At 41.2% G+C, this 20,192-nt stretch overlaps 1 protein-coding gene across 1 annotated transcript in view; it reads left to right on the top strand.

Moving 5' to 3' along the window:
* LOC311619690 (maestro heat-like repeat-containing protein family member 7) overlaps nt 1-18,688 on the top strand; it is a gene marked incomplete at both ends in the record, with an annotated part of 70,742 nt that extends 52,054 nt beyond the window's left edge. Inside the window, 6 exons of the mRNA XM_084878242.1 lie at nt 4,129-4,287; nt 4,644-4,766; nt 5,882-5,987; nt 8,606-8,671; nt 12,155-12,268; nt 18,642-18,688. Coding sequence (XP_084734368.1) covers nt 4,129-4,287; nt 4,644-4,766; nt 5,882-5,987; nt 8,606-8,671; nt 12,155-12,268; nt 18,642-18,688 — 615 coding nt within the window. The remainder of the gene's footprint in view (nt 1-4,128; nt 4,288-4,643; nt 4,767-5,881; nt 5,988-8,605; nt 8,672-12,154; nt 12,269-18,641) is intronic.
* Between the last annotated feature and the right edge of the window lie 1,504 nt (nt 18,689-20,192).

Genomic DNA, 20,192 nt, shown 5'->3' with positions numbered 1-20,192 from the left:
GAACTAGCTGCAGGGTAGGGTCTAACCCCATGTAGTAGAATTCACCCCAGCAAGGTTTGGTATCTGCCAAAATGTGCCACTTGTGGAGCTAATTGGTTTGTGCTCTGATGTGGTCTGAAGCCTGCCACCAGGTTCTGAGGCCTCTTGGGAGGGACTCTGGTGCTGGTAAATATCAGATGCTGCCTATAACTGACCCTGGGCTACCTGTTAGGAGCTACAAACAATCCACCTTTTGTGACAGCCTCTGCAGGAAAAGGGTGAATGTGGGAGGAGCCAAAATGCCTGCTGGCTACCTGTTGGGCCCAATCACTGAAACTGCCTCTGGCCATATGCAATTTGAAGTAGGTTCTCAGTGAGTCAACAGGTAGGGCAAGTGGTATTTACCACGTTGATACATATACAAACTTGGAGCCAGTGCTGCCTCTGAGGCCGCTCAGCAAATGTCTCATGGTACTCCAAGATCAGCTTCCAACTGCCAGCTATAACCTGCATGGGGCCTGCAGACATTTGTGATGGGGTGGGGTCTGAGGGCATCATTTGGGTAAGGCCAGCAGAGTTTATCAGGCTAAAATAGACCAATATTTGGTCATGTGGATGGACAGCTTTGCACAGGAATGGTGGCTCCAGTCATGCATGTGAGAGGAAAAAGACCCTCACCCTAGAGCCACAGAACTCAGTCTCTGACATCCCATCCTGTTTATCTGCCTAAATATTCTAAAGATCCTTCCAAGAAAGCCTGCACTGCCAACTCAGGCTGGCTGGTGCAAGTTTGTCAGGGCAGGGATACAGGTATTTGGGAGGGCAGTACTAATTTATTCCACAGGCTGATGCCCTGTGCAGGGGAATGCTCAACCCAAGAAATATGGCATCTGTGGACTGTGGTGGGAGAGGGATTCAACACAAGGACCTTGGTGGCTGTCACTTTAGTTCTCTCCCTGAAGCCATAAAACTCAGTCTATCCCTGGATGACTCCAGTCTGCTCTGAGCTACCTTCCCTCCACTGGAGCCCAAGGTGAGTGGCTGCAAATGACATTTTCTGCACTGATTTTTTAAAGAGGACTCCTGGGTTTCTGGCAGACTCCCTTCTCTCCCTAGTAGATGGAATCTCCGCTGAATTTCACAGCCAGGTCTTAGGTGGGTTTCTCTTCCTGTTCTGGTGCTCCAGGCTGGGGAGACTGTGTGGGGTTGAGCCCTTTGCTCCTGAAAGTGGACCTTGTACGTGAAATATTTTTCCAGATTCTCAACTGCTGCACGTGTGGGACCGGCTCTTTTTGTGCCTTAGTCCTTCCTACCAGTGTTCATGTGGCTTCTTCTGTAAATCCTTGGTCATAAGACTTCTGTTCAGCTGGACTTCAGCTGGCTATTTAGGTGGATTGTTCTAAAATTTAGTTGTAGTTCCGCTTTGATCCTGTACAAATGAGGAGGTGAGTGTAACTTCCACCTACTCCACCACTGTATTGGATCCTGTTTTGTTTGTTTGTTTTTTGTTTTTTTAATAAACCTTTATTGTTCATATTATTACAAAAGTTCCTCATTTTTTTCCCCTCCACCAGGTTCCTACCCCACCCTCTGCCCTTTCCCCACCCCGCATTGTCCTCATCCATAGATGCACAGTTTATGTTGTCTCTTCCCACACCCCCCACTTCCCTTTTCCCCAGAGAATCGTCAGTTCACTACCCTCCCATACCTCTGATTCTATTATATTCAACAGTTAATATTGTTCATCAGGTTTTTAATTCCATTGGTTTTTAGATTCACTTGTTGATAGTTATGTATTTGTTGTTCATAATTTTTATCTTTATTTTCTTTTTCTTCCAAAAGAACCACCTTCAGCAATTCATATAATTCTGGTTTGGCAGTGATGAACTCCTTTAGCTTTTTTTTATTAGTGAAGCTCTTTATCTGGCCTTTGATTCTGAGTGATAGCTTTGCTGGGTAGAGTATTTTTGGCTGTAGGTTCTTGCTATTCATCACCTTGAATATTTCTTGCCATTCCCGTCTGGCCTGAATGGTTTCTGTTGAGAAATCAGCTAACAATCGTATGGGTGCTCCTTTAGAGGTAACTACCTGTTTCTCTCTTTCTGCTTTTAATATTCTCTCTTTGTCTTTTGCTCTTGGAATTTTAATTATGATGTGTCTTGTTGTGGTCCTCTTTGGATTCCTTTTGTTTGGGGTTCTGTGTGCTTCCTGGACTTATAGGTGTAATTCTTTTACCAGGTGAGGGAAGTTTTCTGTCACTATTTCTTTCAGTATGTTTTTGGTATCTTGCTCTCTCTCTTTTTCTGGAACCCCCATAATTCTGATGTTGGTTTGCTTGAAGTTGTCCTAGAGGTTTCTTACATTATCTTCAACTTTCTGGATTCTCTTATCTTCTTGCTTCTGAGGAGGAGTATCTTCTGGCTCTTTATGTTCCAAATCTTTGGCTTGATTCTTGCGATCTTCCATTCTGTTTTTAGGACTCTGTATAATATTTTTTATTTCAGACAATGTATTCTTTATTTCTTGTTGATCCCTTATTATTTCTTGTTGATCTCTTATTATTTCTTATTGATCCCTTATTATTTCTAGTTGATCCCTTTTCATATCCTCATAGTTCTTATCGACCTTTTCTAGGAAATTCTTGAAAAACCTTATAAGCGTGGTTTTGAACTCTATATCCAGTTGCTTTCTGTCCTCCATTTCTTTTATTTCTGATCTGTTTCCTTGTCTCAGCATTTTCGTAGCTTCCCTGAGTTGGTCGCCTTAAAAGTCTCTGTGTTCAGCTTGGATGGGGCAGAGTTTCAGAGTGGAGCCTTGGCTTCAGTCAACCATGCCCTATGAAGCTCCTGAGTCTCAGTATTCCTCAGGGTCCTTCAGTACTCGTTGCAAGCACCTCTGAGAGAAAGGTGCCCTCGAGTTTCATCTGCTACCAAACAGTCTAGGCTCTCCCTCAATGAGCCTGGAACTGGGGTTCAGTTCAGTTGGCACTGGAGTTGGAAATGGAATTCAGAGCAGTCTGGAGCCCCTGTCTCCTTCCCGCCAGGGCAATCCAGTGGCATAGTCAACCACCCGTCCTCTGCACGTAATGTGTGCGCCTCCGGGGGCACTGCCTTTCGCCGCTCCCATAAGAGTCCGCCTAACAGCCCAGGCTCCCTCTGTATGAGCCTGGGTCCCCAGGGTCTCGCTCAGAACTGGGGTTCAGTGCTGTCAGAACTGGGGCTCAGCACAGTCTGGAGCTTTTAACTCCTTCCTGCTAGGGAATGCCAGCCAGGCACTCAGCCACCCCCTCCTCTCCGGCTCCATCCTCTCAGCATGCGCAGTGTGTCTCCATACCTTACTTAGGCTTTTACAGCTCCTCTGATTTTCCTTCTGGTTTTCTCTTTCCTTCTCATTGTAGAATTTCCAGTCAGTCGACTTTCCTGTAGTTCTGGGTAATGTCCATTTTATATTTTAGTTCTATTTGATTGAAATTGTTGTGTGAGGCTGCAGTTAGGTGTTACCTATGCCGCCATCTTGGATTCTCTCTGGATTCTGTTTTTTTTAATTAAAGGGCTAACATTGAATCATTTCTCTTTTAGCCATGTGTGTTTTGTGCAAAAAATAATTCCACTTGTTAAAATACCTCTTTTTTATATCCTACAAATTCAGGAACTGTCTTGTCCCATCATCTCTGCTAATTAGCACTGTGCCTACCTCATAATAGGTGCTCAATAAATATTTGTTCAATTAATATATACTATACTCTTGAAAGTGTATAAAGTTTAGCTAGATGTGATCATTGCTAATTAACACAAGCTAATACAGACTTAAACAATTACAGCATAACTAGGACAATTAATGTTTTTAAGATTTGTCATACTTGAGCTAAATCCTCAGAAAAGAACAAAGTGATATGTTGTAGATATGATCCATGGCAGAACTGAAATTATAATCTTAGTTTCCCGAGCACAGTGCCATAACTCCAGAGGGTTTATTAGCTCTAGGGGGCTAAAGAGAATTACTCTGCTACACAAATCATGTTGCCTTTACAGTATGTAAAAACAGTGTCCTTTGAACATGAAAAATGAAATGTGGGCGTATGAAAGCCAAGCCAGGCAGGGCCAGAGGGAAAGCATAGCCTCCTCACCTCCATTTTGCTCCTCATGGCAGGAGAGGGACCAGGTGAGGATCACAGCCATCTCTGCCCTGGGGCACATGTTATGTAAAGTCAACCAATTCAAGCCTGGATACGCCTTCCAGAAACATCTGTACAAATTCTTAGTGCCTCTGCTGCTTAGCTTTCAGGACAACAACACCGAGGTGGTCAAGGTACTGGTGACCTCTGTCTTGCCAACCTCAGCCTGATTCAACTCTTTCTGCTAGAGCACAGCCCCTTCCCTTTAGTCCTCTTTCATGAACCTGGTCTGGGGTCTGCGTTCACTCTACACCTCTTTGCTAACATCTTCTGGGTTGAATCTGAGCACTTTCCCCCCTATTGGATGCCATCAGTCTTAGGCTGATATGATTTTGCTCCCTGAAGCTATTTATGTACTTTGACATGATCAAGGCCCCTGATCCCAGCTACTAATCTCAACCAAACCCCTTGTGGGCTAGTTTCATGGTCTGGCCTGGCTCTGCAGAGTTGTAGAAGTGAGACTTAGGATGTCCTTGTCTCCATCCCATAGGCCTGTGGAGCGGCCCTGACTGAGTGGACTACTGTGATTGGCTGGACATCCTTCACACAGATGTTTCAGCATACCACCCTCAGTGATCACATCCAGGTGTTGGAAGAAACATGCAAGTACCTGGTGAGTGAGAGTCTCTGAGGAAGCTGGGCTACAATATGCATGCTATGGACTCACTGGCAGGCTAGGTGGGTAAAGAGGAGAGGGCTGACAGATGTATTCTTTCTTTTCCTTGATTCTCATTCTTTCTCATCAGCAAACTCTGAGAACCCACATTTGGGATGCCAGTCCCAGGTTCTCCATATCTGATCCTCTTAGCATCCCAAACTCTGCCTTCAGTGGCTAGGGACATCATACAAGGTTATTAAATGCCAATGCGCCGAGAGCGGTTTAGCTCAATGGATAGAGTGTCGGCTTGGGGACTGAAGGGTCCTGGGTTCGATTCCGGTCAAGGGGATGTACCTTGGTTGCCGGCATGTCCCCAGTAGGGGGTGTGCAAAAGGCAGCTGGTCGATGACTCTCTCTTATCGATGTTTCTAACTCTATCTCTTTCCCTTCCTCTTTGTAAAAAAATCAATAAAATATATTTTAAATAAATAAATAAATAAATAAATAAATAAATAAATGCCAATGGGATAGAAGCCTTCTGGTTAGAGGGAGATTTATAGACAGGAGTCCTCAGGGCTTGAGATCAGCAGTCATGGTGATAAAGGTCTGTGGTTTCAGTGACTTCAGTGAAGTCAAGAACAAGCCATAGACTTGTTAAAAAGTAAACATTTAAGGGCTACACAAGTAGTTTAGGAACTAAATGAGTAATGCTAGTATTGTGAATTGGAATGCCTTACATAGAAAGAGCACTTTACAGTGTACACTTTTACATCCGTTATCCCATTGGAGCCATTGGTAGGTTAGGTAGGTTTTATTTCAAAACTTGAGATGAAAAAAACTGAGGCAATATTCAAACCTGGGTCTCCTGGCTCTACATCAGTTTTCTCCTTTATCATGTTGGTACCAAGAAGCAAATTTCTCTTTATGAACTTCCTGCTGAGTCTGCACTTTTCCTGGGGTGGGACTTTCTGAGTGTACAGGTTCAAGTAGTTTAAGCTGACTAAAGACAGAAAATGCTGCTGCTTGTGAGCAAGGTGTGAGGGCCATGGCTGCAAGGAGGTCTCCAGTAGAGTTCCCAGCAGCGCGCCCCCCCCCCCCCCTTCTCAGCATTACTGCTCTTGACTTCACAGGTGAGCAAATGCAAAAGACAATTAGTGGGGGAGTTACTGTTTCAGAGCTTCGGCTTCCTGAAGAGCTCGCAGTCCTTCCTACGGGCAGCTGCAGTCCATTTCATAGGTAAGGTGGTCCCTCCTGTTGATTCCTCCCTTCTCTCCAGCAGGAAAGCTCTCCTTGACCTTTTGCTAAAGGGTTAAGCCAGAACCATGGTATGATGAAGTTGGTCACATTCTTTCCTAGCTCTGACCTGATTAGAGATGTTGAGCTGTCAGACCCCAAATTTTGTGTTAGAAAGGCCTGGGGAGGAAGAGGAAGCTATCTGCCTCTGTCCTGGCTCTGTGTGCACCTGCCCACTTTGTCAGCATGCTGCTCTGTGAGGAAGAGAAATGTGTGCATTTGGAAGGAAAACACTTGCTTCAACTGGAACCCCATGGATTTCCCAAAATATTTTTTGTTTTAAACTATAACTACAGCCTGGGTGCATGAAATTCACCCAGGAGTTGTCCCCCTCAGCCCAGCCTGTACCCTCTCCAAACTGGGACCCCTCGGGAGGATATCCAACTACTCATTTAGGCCCGATCCTAAACAGGCAGTCAGACATCTCTCTCACAATCCAGGACCATTAGCTCCTAACTGCTCACCTCCCTGCCTGCCTGATTGCCCTTAACTGCCCTGATGCTGGCCTGGTCACCCCCAGCTGTTCCAAACTACCCACCCACCAGCCTGGTCACCTCTTACTGCCCCCCTGCCATCCTGGTCACCCCCCAACTAACCCCTACTGGCCTAGTTGCCCATAACTCTCCCCCAGCCATCGTGGTTGCCTCTTACTACCCTCTCTGCCATTCTAGTCACCCCTAACTGCCCACTGGTGGCCTGGTCTCCTCTTACTGCCTCCATGCCAGTCTGGTCACTCCCAAATCCCCCCCCCCCCCACTGGCTTGGTCACCCCTCACTGTCCTCTTCTGCCAGCATGGTTGCCCCTCACTGCCCACCCTGCCGGCCTGGTTGCCCCCAAATGCCCTCCCCCACTTTGCGGGCCTGGTTGCCCTACACAGCCTGCTGCTAGGTCATTTGGTCACCCCCTCACTAACCCACCTGCTGGCCTGGTCACCCCATGCTGCCTGCTGCTCAGTCTTCTGGTCACCCCTCAGTAACCCCCTTGCCAGCTTGGTCACCCCCTGCAGCCTGCCACTCAGTTGTTTTGTCACCCCTCACTAACCCCCCTGCCGGCCTATTTGGTCTTCTGTTAAGTTGTGATGGTTGCTTAGGCTTTTATATACAGTATATAGATAACAGTATGTGTTAATGTTAGAAAGCATAAAATATTCACACTGGCTGTAAGAAGACAATAAGTAATGCCAGAACTTACATCATTTGGATTTAACCACTACTAACACCCTAGAATTTTTTTCTTAAAAATATGCTACACAGACACACACACACACACACACACACACACACGTGTGTGCACACACTAATATGCACACACATATATATAGCACTTTTAAAATATATATATATTTTAGTTTCTTTTAGAGAGAGAAGAAGTGAGAAAGAGAATCATTGATTGGCTATCTCCTGCATGCCCCCTACTGGGGATTGAACCCACAACCGAGGCAGGTGCCTTGACTGGGAATTGAACCATGATCTCCTGGTTCCTGGGTCGACACTCAATCACGGGTCACTCAATCCAGTGAAGCTATAGAACTTTTATTTATTTATTTATTTATTTATTTATTTATTTATTTATTTAAATATATTTTATTGATTTTTTACAGAGAGGATGGGAGAGGGATAGAGAGTTAGAAACAACATTGATCAGCTGCCTCCTACACACCCCCTACTTGGGAAGTGCCCACAAACAAGGTACATTCCCTTGACCAGAATTGAAACTGGGTCCCTTCAGTCCACAGGCTGACACTCTATCCACTGAGCCAAACCAGTTAGGGCAAACTTTTAAAAAATAAACTTTGGTCCACAGCTGTATCACAAATACATGCATTACATACTCGTCAACATTGATTTTAATGACTACATAATATTAATTCTATTGTATAGATGGATTTATGAAACCAGTCCTTATTTTTTAATATTGAGACTGTGTCATCTTATGTTTTTATAGGCAGGGACACAGTGGTTACATCTCTGCATGTCATCATGATTGTTTTTGTTAAGATACAGTTCTTATAAGTAGAATTGCTGGGCCCAAAGGATATGCCAAATTTTAAGGATGTTGGAACTGCCCTCTAAAAAATTAGATTCATTTTCTCTTGTCACCAGTATGTATATGAGTATCTATTTCGCCAAACATTTGACAACTCTAGGTAATATGTTTTTTAAATCATTACTAATTTGATAGGTGAAAAAAAAGAAGCTTGTAGTTTGGGATAATTTTTTTTTTAATCAGCAGCTAGGTTTTGCATTCTTTCCTGATTATTGGCAATCCATGTTTTATTTTTGTAAATTATTGCCTTGTGCCCTCTGTCCATCTTTCTATTGGTGTAGGAGCCCCATGAAGTCTAACATCCTTGGTGCAAGCTCCACTTATCACCTGGGTCACAGCTGCTCTGAGGGTTGTTCTTTTACTAGGACCCTGACATGTAGCCAGCAAAGCATCTCTCACATGCATTCCTTGCTAAAATTGGTTTATAAATCCTTGTGCACTACTGAACTTTGGGAAAGGAATGGCCCAAAGGCCCAGGAATTCTGGAATGACTTTACATCTGTTCTGTCTTTAGCATTAATAGCTGAGAAGATAAACCTGCATTACATACATGAGGAAGATGTGCAGCTGTTACAAAATGGTGAGTCTGGGCCTCGCACCTGGGTTCTGGGTTACATAAGGGAATGAGGCAAGATAGAAAGGAGGAAAGGGGGATTCCTTAAGGACATGTCACATTATTTTAAGTATTATTTACTCTTACCAGTATAAATGTTACATATAAAAGTTTAAGTCAAGAGAAGTAAGAGAAAGGTAACATTATTTATCATCATGCCAGTTAGATAGGGAGATAGAAACATCAATGATGAGAATTATCAACCAGCTGCCTCCTGCACACACCCTATTGGGAATTGAGCTCACAAGCAATCATGTGCCCTGACCAGGAATGGAACAGTAACACCCTAGTTCATGAGTCAATGCTCAACTACTGAGCCACGCTGGCCAGAGCTCCATTATTCTTAATCTTACCAAAGTCCTAGACAAGAGGTAGGAAATGGGAGTTAGTGATATAGAGAAAGAGGAGCTGCTATTCTCAATGTCTATCAGAAGAGAAAGTTTTACCTCACTTTCAATATTCTTAGTTTCCTTCAGTCCCTGAATAGCCACACCTATGTTTTATATAGGATGTACTTCTGCTGACTCCCTGCCATTGCTCTCCAGGAATTTCATTTGTTAATTATTGAAAACCTACTGTATACTATGTGCTATTCTAAGCATGGGATATTGCCGTAAACAAAACTGATAACCTTGCCTTCACGCAGTTTGCATTCTAGTGGGGAAGGGAGGAATACATCCTCCACAAATACACAGGTGTTAGATAAGTACTCTGAAGATTCATTCACCTTTGGCCATGGAAAAGATTTAGGGTTTTACTTGAGTGTGGGGGCGCAGCATTGAACACAGTTCTTAACTCTGCCAATGGGTGCTGGGAAGAGTTTAGATTGCTTGTAATCAATGGTGGGTGGTATAATTCATTCCAGTACCAAATGGAAATGATTTTTGAATTATTTATTCTTCACTATTTTTCCTACCACAGTTTCCTTCCTTGATGTAGAGACAAGATGAAGAGAATGTATGCTTCTATACCACCTGTTCCTATGCCTCAGCCCTTCTGTAGTTCGGAGCGTTATGTGTTTGTCTGAAAGTCCTAACATGAATGCCACAGGTCTGCTGTTCTGGTGTTGCAGATGCCAATCTTCAGGGGGTTTGGCCTCTAGTTTGAGCCCAATTAGAGTTTCCTGGTGCCTGGTGTGAGCTAATACTTTGGGAACGCTGTTTTTGAAGAAATGGTGGAATCCTGTCTGGAGACAGACAAGTTCTTGTTGTCTTTACCGCTCTTTGTCCAGAGAGTAAAATGGTTAATGACTTCTAGGGGTATTTTCTTCCTCACAATCAGCATTACTCAGACCAGTTTCAAATACTAGATCTCTTGCTAATGAGCCATGTGAGCTTGGGCCAGTTACTTTGTCTCTGTGCCTCAGTTTCTCCACTTGCATCATGAGGATAATGGTGTTGACCTTAAACATTGTTTTGAAGATTGAACACAAAATATGAGAAGCACTAAGCTTTGCTGGCCACATAAATATCCCACAAAACACCTGTGCTGAACCGACTCAGGCTCCTGGGCCAGGAAAGGGGGTGATATGGGAGGGCAGGTAGGGAATCTACTTGTCCCTATGGCCAAGGAAATATCAGTTTGTTTGTTGCTTCCCAGAGAGTAGCCATGCTATTGCTACCACATTAACGATGAGTTAGTAGCATCTTCCCTCTGAGGCCTTGAACCCTGGCTTTAGTTCTGACTGTGACATTTTGTATGTCAGCTGCCTTCTCTCAGGTTTTACAGTTGAGGTCTCTACTGTATAGTAGTCACCTATTCCAGCTACCATAGGGCAATTTCAGGGAAAGTATACCCAGAATGGAAATCCTAGACTTCTCCATCTATCAGAGAACTCACCTTGCCTTCCTCTTCCCACCCAGCCTCCTAGAAATACCTAGATAGAAGGAAATATTTCCCAAGGAAAATCATTCTAATTACACTTTCACCTATATCTAATGCTGCACAAACCAGTGGCTGAGAAGTGGTTCTTTAAAGGATTATGTATTTTTCTGTATCGTGTAAGTCCGACTCTTTTTTTCTGTTCTTGATGATATGAGATCAACATCAAGCTGTAGACTTTGATGAGCCTGCTTGGCTTTTAGATTTGTTGAGCCAACACTCTTCCTGCCCCCTTTATCCTTTGCACTAAGTAATTTCCTCTCTCCGTCTCAACTCTAACTATGCACCCCCATTCCTTAACTGCATCACTTTGACAGCTCCTGACATCCTGTTACTCTCTCTACACTACTCTCCATGCATCAGCCAGGTTCTCCTTGAAACACGTACACTGGATCATATCATGTCGTGGCTTAAACCCCTTCAGTGGCTTTCCACTACTCTCTGGGTCAAAGTCTGGTCCCTTACCCTTGGCCACACGCCCTGAAAATTCTGGCTTCTGACTTCTCTCCAACCTTAGCCTACATCATGTCCCCCTCATTAGAAGGGGCAGCCACACTGGCCATTTTCTATACTATGACTCAATCCTTGCCTCCCATTGCTGGAGTTTCTGCCCTTGATCTTCATGGGGCTGCCTTGAAGGCTGGCTCATTCTTTGCATCTCAGCTCAAGTGTCACCTTCTCAGAGAGGCATTCCCTGACAAGCCTATCTAAAGGGGTCCTTCCCAGTTAGTTGTTCTTATCATTCTGTTAAATTTCCTTCTTTGCACTTGATTTATATTTACTTATTTTTTCCTCCACTAGAATATTAAGTTCTATTTTTAAAAATAAACTTTTTATTGATTTCAGAGAGGAAGGGGAAGAGAGAAAAAGAGATAGGAACATCAATGATGAGAATCATTGATCAGCTACCTCATGCACATCCCACACTGGGGATGGAGCCTGCAACCCAGGCAGGTGCCCTGACCAGGAATCAAACCGTGACCTTCAGGTTCACAAGTTGATGCTCAACTATTGAGCTACATGGGCTAGGTGAGAATGTTAAGTTTTGACTGTGGGGAATCTGTCTTTCTTATTCACCACTGTTTCTGCAGCACATAGTACAGTGCTTGATGATAGTAAATCTAAATTAATAGTTGTTGATTATTGTTTAAAACAGTGAAAAATTTCAAACACCTTTATTGTTCATTAATAAGGTGTTCATTAAAGAAATTATGGTAGAATTATGTGATTGGATATTGTGTTATATGGGGTAATATTTTATGGGAAGAAAAAATGCTAATCCAATTTTTATTTGAAGTGTCTATGTTAGATAATTAAGAAATACTGCAAGGACGGGTGTGAAAATATCATTTTTTCCCTGGGTTTGAGTGCTTTCACTTCCTTTCCCTTTTAATAAACAATTTATATTTTAACATTTTGTACAATAAAACAATATTACTTTTACAGTGACAAAAAAGTATTCTAAATGAAGTTATATTATAATGTGACATGGAGGGTAGAAAACAATGTTGTTTGTGTAAATAGTCTTTGGAGATTGAGAATCTGAGTTGACTTCCTTTCTGATTTCAGCTCTTGAATGTATGAAGAATGATCCTGTGGAATCTAACCAAATTTTGGTGAATACTCTTCTGCAAAATATTGAGGAATATGCTAATCCTAAGGACAGTTCTACTTCCATTAGAAGTATTCGCTTCTTCAGATTATCTATCAGGAGAAGAAGGAGGTCACTATTTAAGTCTATCAGACGGGAAGTAGACAATGATACTGGTCGGCAGAGGAACTGGCTCCTAGGCCCTCTAAATTTTCTGTGTGCCTGGTGCAAGGGAGGGTAAAAAATACTCCCCTTATAAGAGGCAACTTAGAAAAGTCAACACACTCAACAAAGTCAACACAAGCTCAAAAGTCTGAAAGTCAACCCCAAATGGGTAATTTTGATCTTAGACGATATAGTATATTCCTTGATCTTGGTCTCCCCTAGGATATTGTTAGCTATTAGTCGATACATTTGAAAATAAACGTTATTTTCCCATCCTAAAACAAAATGGCTTCCATCCTAGTTTTGGGGGTTAGGGGTAAACCTGAGTGACAGCAAAATCTCTGGAAGCAGTTCCTTCTACATTCAGATAAAGTTTCAAATGACAAAAGGGAGGAGTAGGGAAGTGGAATCACACGGTACCTAGTTTTCAATCTCCCCGCCCCCCTACACAGGTTGCATGAAATTCACATGCTTGACACATTCCCATGGGTGTATTCAGATTTCAGGTTAGAGGCAAAAGGCGGGCTTCGGGTTACATACAGTGGAGCAACAATAACTCTCACTCAAAAAGCACATCAGATTGTCACGAAAGCACATTATTGTTGAGATGACTTTGAATCCATTCTAATTTATTTTTTAAATTATTCTAGAACTTAGATTTCAATGCTTACTCCCTCTGCCACATACCAATTGTTACTGACTAGTTCTCTATACTGTTTCAGTACTCCTTGTGCCTGACTTTTCATCTACCAAATGGTATTATAATGCCTCCTGGGTATTGTCCTCCAATATCCATTCTCCCCTCTTCCCTGCTTTTTTTTTTTTTTTTTTTTCTTTAACTGCGCATTTGTTTGCCCAAAACAAAGAAGATGTATCCCATGCTCCCTTGAAGCTAGGTGTGGCCATATAACTAAGTTCTGACCAAGTGGGTGTAAGGCAAGTGGCATATGCAATTCCAAGAAGTGTTCTTAAAGGGCAAGGGCACATCCATTGTTGTACCACCTGTCTTCCTGGTGACTAGACTGTAGACATGGTTGGAATTAAGCATCTGCCTTGGACCATCAGGAGGAAGTGATATATTGGAGAGCCAAAAGATAGGCAGAACCTAGATCAGTTATGAGAATAGAACTCTTTTCCAATTTGGGTAGCTTACCCTGAAGACTGTGTTTATTTGGGGGATGTGGTAGAGATAAAATTTTATCTATTTTAAACAATCTTGAATTTTCTGTCACCACCAAACCCAATCCTGATGAGTTTACTTAATTTTTAACATTGCTGTGAGGATTAAAAGAGATCATGCCGATCTGTGATAAGGAGAGAGACAAAATGGCGGAAGAATAGATAGGCAGATTCTGAGCTTTATCCCGAAGCAGAAAGAGAGAGCAACTGAGGGTCATGCTGTGAGTGTTTATTAGCAAGTCAAGAGACAGCCGAACACCAGAAGAAACTGGGGGGCCGCTGACCAGGGTGCCCCTGACAGGGAAGCACCCACGGCGGGGCTAGGTCCCTTCCCGGAGCTACCTACGGGCTTGATCGGGGAAATCTCACCATCTTGAAGGGAAATTGGATCGTGTCAGAGGCCTGAATATCCACAGCCGCAACGACCACCAAGCAGCTGTGACCCCCAGAACATTGATCCCAGGCGATGCGAACACTTGGACTCAAAGGAGTGCCTGACCACAGGGCGAAAAGGTCAGACTTCGAGGGGAGAGGGTGAGTGAGTGCTTACGGTGAAGACAAAAGCCTGCACACTATGGGCGCGCAGAAACTGGAGGATGGGGCGGTGATTACAAGTAGAAGCCCCTGGCTGTTGGGCTGGTGTCACCCATGAAAGTGGTCGGGGCTCCTAATAGGGGAGACATCTAAAGAGCAACACATTTGGATCTGACTCGAAGGGATATCTGAGAATTACAGGAGATTATAGTTCGCTCAGACTTGCCCCTTCCCTCCTCTCCATCCCCCCCACCCCCATAGATCAGAGCTGCAGAAGAAAAAAAAAGGGGGGGGGGGGGAGCTAGAGAGGATTTAAAGCCTGGGAACTCAACCTAGAAACACTGCCACCCAGAGGCTAAATCACAAATTGACCCAAGTATAATAAAATCAAAGCAAGACCTGCTTAAAAATCAAGACTGGATTACAACAGTGAGGAGAAGTGAGACGCAGGGAACTGCAATACTGTCCGGACTGGGAAACAGGCGTGCCAAACAGAACAATAGAGGAAGCGAATGACTTTTTCATTACTGCAAATTTCATTTAAATTTTTTAAATTTTTTTTAATTTTTTAATTTTTGTTTTTGTTTTTTTTTCATTATTTGCAACGTTTACTCAAGAAACTATATTTTTTCTTTTTCCTCACTTGATTTTACCTTTTTAATTATTACATTGTATACATAATCAACATTATTACTACTACTATTTTACCTTTTTTATCTTATTTTCTTTTGTTAATTTTTATTATTATTTTTTTATTTTATTTTTATTTCGGGATTACTGTTCTACAGTCTATTTATCTTTCCTTCTCCAACGCTTTATTCTATCTCAACCCTATCTTTATGCCATCACTCTCTTCCTAACCTTTGCCTTTGTTGCCCTGTTTATCTTAACTCTTTCCTGCTCTAGATTTTCCCTATTCTTTCTGTTTACTCCCTCCTAAAATTTCACCCTACTTGTGTATATATAACTTCCAACCTCCTGCTCCAAGCCCATTCACACCTCCCACGTCACTTGCAAAAAAAAAAGTCTTTTTCTCTATCCCTTTGTAGTTGTATGTTGAATGTTAACTATATTGAAGTTTTATGCTTTTTTTTTGTAAGATTGATTTGCCTATTCTTTTTGTTTGATTGTATGTTTTTGTTAGCTGGGATCTAATCACCTTTATTGGAGGTTATTAATATCGCAAACACATTTCTATTCAGTGCCTTGTGTGTTGTACCTGGTTGTGTTGTATTTTGTGCCTTTAAATCAAAGCAGGAGAGAGAGAACTTCACAACCAGACAGCCTCAAAAGAGAGATCATGGGGAGAGAAAGAAACAGCCTGCATATGAAAGAAAAGCAGACCTCATCAGAAAAGAAAGTAAATGAGTTAGAGGCAAAAAACCTACCAGAGCAAAGATTCAGAGTAAAGATTATAAGATGGCTAAAAATAATGGAAGACAAATTTGACAATATGAGTAAGAACCAAGAGGAAATGAAGAAGAACCAAGAAGAAATGAAAAATGACATCGCTACTGTAAAGAACTCAATAGAAAGCATCAAGAGTAGACTAGAAGGAGCAGAGGGCCGCATCAGTGAGCTAGAACAGCGTTTTTCAACCGCTGTTCCGCGGCACACTAGTGTGCCGCAAGATGTTGCCTGGTGTGCCGTAGGTGCAGACAAGACAAGAATTTTATAATTTTTCACTATTTTGTTTACTTAATATTTCATAATAAAGTAATTATAAAATACTTTCTTTGTGTTTATTTGATTCCTATTCAAGAGAATTACTTTATATATAGTCAATATAGGCACAGAGTTAAATTTTTTAACATTTTCTAATGGTGGTGTGCCTCGTGATTTTTTTCATGAAACAAGTGTGCCTTTGCCCAAAAAAGGTTGAAAAACACTGAGCTAGAAGACAAGATGGGAAAAAATACCCAATTAGAGCAGCTTCTGGGGGAAAAAAGAAAAATTAAAAAGCAGGAGGAGAGCCTAAGGGAACTTTGGGACAATACAAAACAAAACAATATTCGAATAATAGGGGTTCCAGAAGGAAAGGAAACCGAGGAAGACATGGAAAACATATTTCAAGAAATAATGACAGAAAACTTTCCTGAGATAGAGAAGAAAAAACCCACACAAATCCAACATGCTCGCAGAGACCCAAGCAAAATGAACCTCAGAAGACCAACGCCAAGGCACATTATAATTAAACTGGCAAATACCAATGACAAAATAAGAATCTTAAAAGCAGCCAGAGAGAGACAAAAAGTTACATATAAAGGAACCCCCATCAGACTAGCAACTGATTTCTCCCCAGAAACTCATCAGGCCAGAAGGGAATGGGATGAAATATACAAAATCATGCAAAGGAAGGGTCTGAATCCAAGAATACTGTACCCAGCAAGGCTATCAATCAAAATTGAAGGTGAAATCAGGAGCTTCACAGACAAAAACAGACAAAGGGAATTTATCACCACCAAACCAGCAATACAAGAAATGCTAAAGGGTCTACTGTAAAAATAAAGAAATCGAAAGTGAAGAAGGAACACAGGGGTATAGAATAAAAATGGCATCAAATAAGTACCTATCAATAATAACTTTAAATGTAAATGGATTAAATGCTCCAATCAAAAGACATAGGGTAACAGATTAGATAAGAAAACAAGACCCATATTTCTGTTGTCTACAAGAAACCCATTTCAGAAAAAAAGATCACACAGACTGAGGGTGAAGGGATGGAAAAAGGTTTTCCAGACGAATGGAAATGAAAAAAAAAAAAAGCTGGGGTAGCAATACTTATATCTGACAAATTAGATCTCAGAGTGAAGGACATAACAAGAGATAATGAACGCCACTTCATAATACTAAAGGGAGCAATCCAACAAGAAGAAATAACCCTGGTAAATATATATGCACCCAATACGGGAACACCCAAATACATAAAAATAAATAAATAAATAAATAAATAAATAAATAAATAAATAACTGCTGGAGGACATTAAGGAAGAAATTAATAGCAATACAATCATAGGAGATTTTAAAACATCACTGTCACCTTTGGACAAATCATCTAAACAAAAAATCAGCAAAGAAATATCAATCCTAAATGACTCACTAGACCAGATGGAATTAATCGACATCTTCAGAACATTCCATCCCAAAGCCACAGAATACACATTCTTCTCAAGTGCACATGGGTCATTTTCAAAGATAGACCACATGTTGGGACATAGGCAAAGTCTCTTCAAATTCAAGAAGATAGAAATCATATCAGGCATCTTCTCAGATCATAGTGCCATAAAACTGGAAATTAACTACAATAAAAATAATCCAAAGAAATCAAACACATGGAGACTAAACAGCATGCTATTAAACAAGGACTGGGTTACCAGAGAAATCAAGGGAGAAATTAAAAACATCCTGGAAACAAATGACAATGGAAACACAGCAATCCAAAATCTATGGGACACAGCAAAAGCAGTTTTGAGAGGGAAGTTCATATCCCTACAAGCCTATTGCAAAAAACAAGAAAAAATGGTAACAAATGATCTAACTCTACAACTCAAAGAGTTAGAAAAAGAGCAACAAGAAAAGCCCAGTGTAAGCAGAAGGAAGGAAATAACAAAAATCAGAGCAGAGATAAATGACATAGAAACCAAAGTAACAATACATTAGATCAACAAAACCAAGAGCTGGTTCTTTGAAAGGATAAACAAGATTGATGAACCTCTAACCAGGCTAACCAAGAAACAAAGAAAGAGGACTCAAATAAACAAAATCAGAAATGAAAGAGGTGAAATAACAACAGACCCCGCCGAAATACAAAGGATTGTTACAAAATACTACGAACAATTCTATTCCAACAAACTGAACAACCTGGAGTAAATTGACATATTCCTAGAAAAATACAAACTTCCAAAACTCAATCAGGAATAATCTAAAAATCTCAATAGACTTGGGAAGAAATTGAAACAGTCATCAAAAAGTGTCCAACAAACAAAAGCCCAGGGCCAGATGGCTTCACAGTAGAGTTTTACCAAACATTCAAGGAAGAACTAAAACCTATCCTCCTCAGACTATTCCAAAAAATTCAAGAGGAAGGAACACTTCCAAACTCCTTCTATGAAGCCAGCATCACCCTAATACCAAAACCAGATAAAGACAACTCAATGAAAGAGAATTACAGGCCAATATCCCTCATGAACATAGATGCCAAAATCCTCAGCAAAATTCTAGCAAATTGTATCCAGCAGTACATCAGAAAGATCATACACCACGACCTAGTAGGATTTATCCCAGGGATGCAAGGATGGTACAGTATCCACAAATCCATAAACATGATATACCACATAAACAAATTGAGAGGTAAAAATCATATAGTCATATCAATTGATGCATAAAAAGCATTTGACACAATCCAACACCCTTTCTTGATAAACACTCTCAACAAGGTGGGAATAGAAGGATCATACCTCAACATAATAAAAGCCATATATGACAAACCCACAGCCAACATCATACTCAATGGACAAAAACTAAAATCATTTTCCCTAAGAACAGGAACAAGAAGGGATGCCCACTTTCACCACTCCTGTTCAACAGAGTACTGGAAGTACTGGCCATTGCGATTAGACAAGAAGAAGAAATAAAAGGCATCCAAATTGGAAAAGAAGAAGTAAAACTGTCCTTATTCACAGATGACATGATATTGTACATAAAAAACTCCAAAGACTTCATCAAAAAAAATTATTAGACTTAATAAATGAATTCGGCAATGTAGCAGGATACAAAATTAACACCCAGAAATCTATGGCATTTCTATAGACTAGGGGTGTCGAACTCAATCAGAGAAGGGGCCAAAATCTAAAATCCAGCCTAAATCGAGGGCCGAATGGTTTACTGAACAGTCATAAACTGACAATGTCATAAACTGACAGCGGAGTGCAGTGATGACAGCGCGGTGCGGGCCACATTGCAAGGCCTGGCGGGCTGGATTTGGCCCGCAGGCCTTGTGTTTGACACATGTGCTATAGACCATAGTGAACTTACAGAGAGACTAAAAAAGCAATCCCATTTACCATCCCACCAAAAAAATTAAGATACCTAGGAATAAATTTAACTAAGGAGGTAAAAGACCTATACATAGAAAACTACAGAACACTAAAAAAAGAAGATAGAGGGAGACATAAACAGATGGAAGAACATACTGTGTTCATGGATTGGTAGAATCAACATCATTGAAATGTCCATACTACCCAAAGCAATCTATAGATTCAATACACTCCCCATTAAAATACCAATGGCATATTTCACAGACCTAGAACAAACTTTCCAAAAAAATTCATCTAGAATAAAAAAATAACCCGAATAGCTGCTGCAATCCTGAGAAAAAAGAACAAAGTAGGTGGGATCTCAATACCAGATTTCAAGCTATATTACAAAGCCACTGTTCTCAAAACAGCCTGGTACTAGCACAAGAGACACATAGATCAATAGGATAGAAGAGAGAACCCAGAAATCAACCCAAACAACTATGTTCAATCAACATTTGACAAAGGAGGCATGAACATACAATGAAGTCAAGACAGTCTCTTCAATAAATAGTGTTGGGAAAATTGGACAGATATATGCAAAAAATGAAACTAGACCACGAACTAACACCAAACACAAAAATAAACTCAAAACTGATAAAGATTTAACAGAAGATGGGAAACCATAAAAATATTAGAGGAATCCACAGGCATCAAAATCTCAGACATTGTCATAGCAGTGTCTTTACCAAAACAGCTCCTAGGGCAATGAAAACTAAGAATAAAATAAACAAATGGGGCTACATAGAAAAAAAAAGCTTCTGCACAGCAAAAGAAACCATCAACAAAACAACAAGAAAGCCCACTGCATAAGAAAACATATCTGCCAATGTTATCTCCAATAAGAGTTTAATCTCCAACATTTACAGGGAATTCATACAACTTAACAAAAGGAAGATAAACAACCCAATCAAAAAATGGGCAATGGAACTAAATAGTTACTTTTCAAAAGAAGACAGGAGGAAGGCCAATAGACATATAGAAACGTGTACAAAGTCACTAATCATCTCATGTGGCACCATCTCACATCTGTCAGAATGGCTATCAACATATCAACAAACCA

The sequence above is a fragment of the Pipistrellus hanaki genome (assembly GCF_964339955.1).
Source record: "Pipistrellus hanaki genome assembly, chromosome: 3".
Taxonomy (NCBI): domain Eukaryota; kingdom Metazoa; phylum Chordata; class Mammalia; order Chiroptera; family Vespertilionidae; genus Pipistrellus; species Pipistrellus hanaki.
This window is presented reverse-complemented; position numbering and strand designations above follow the sequence as displayed.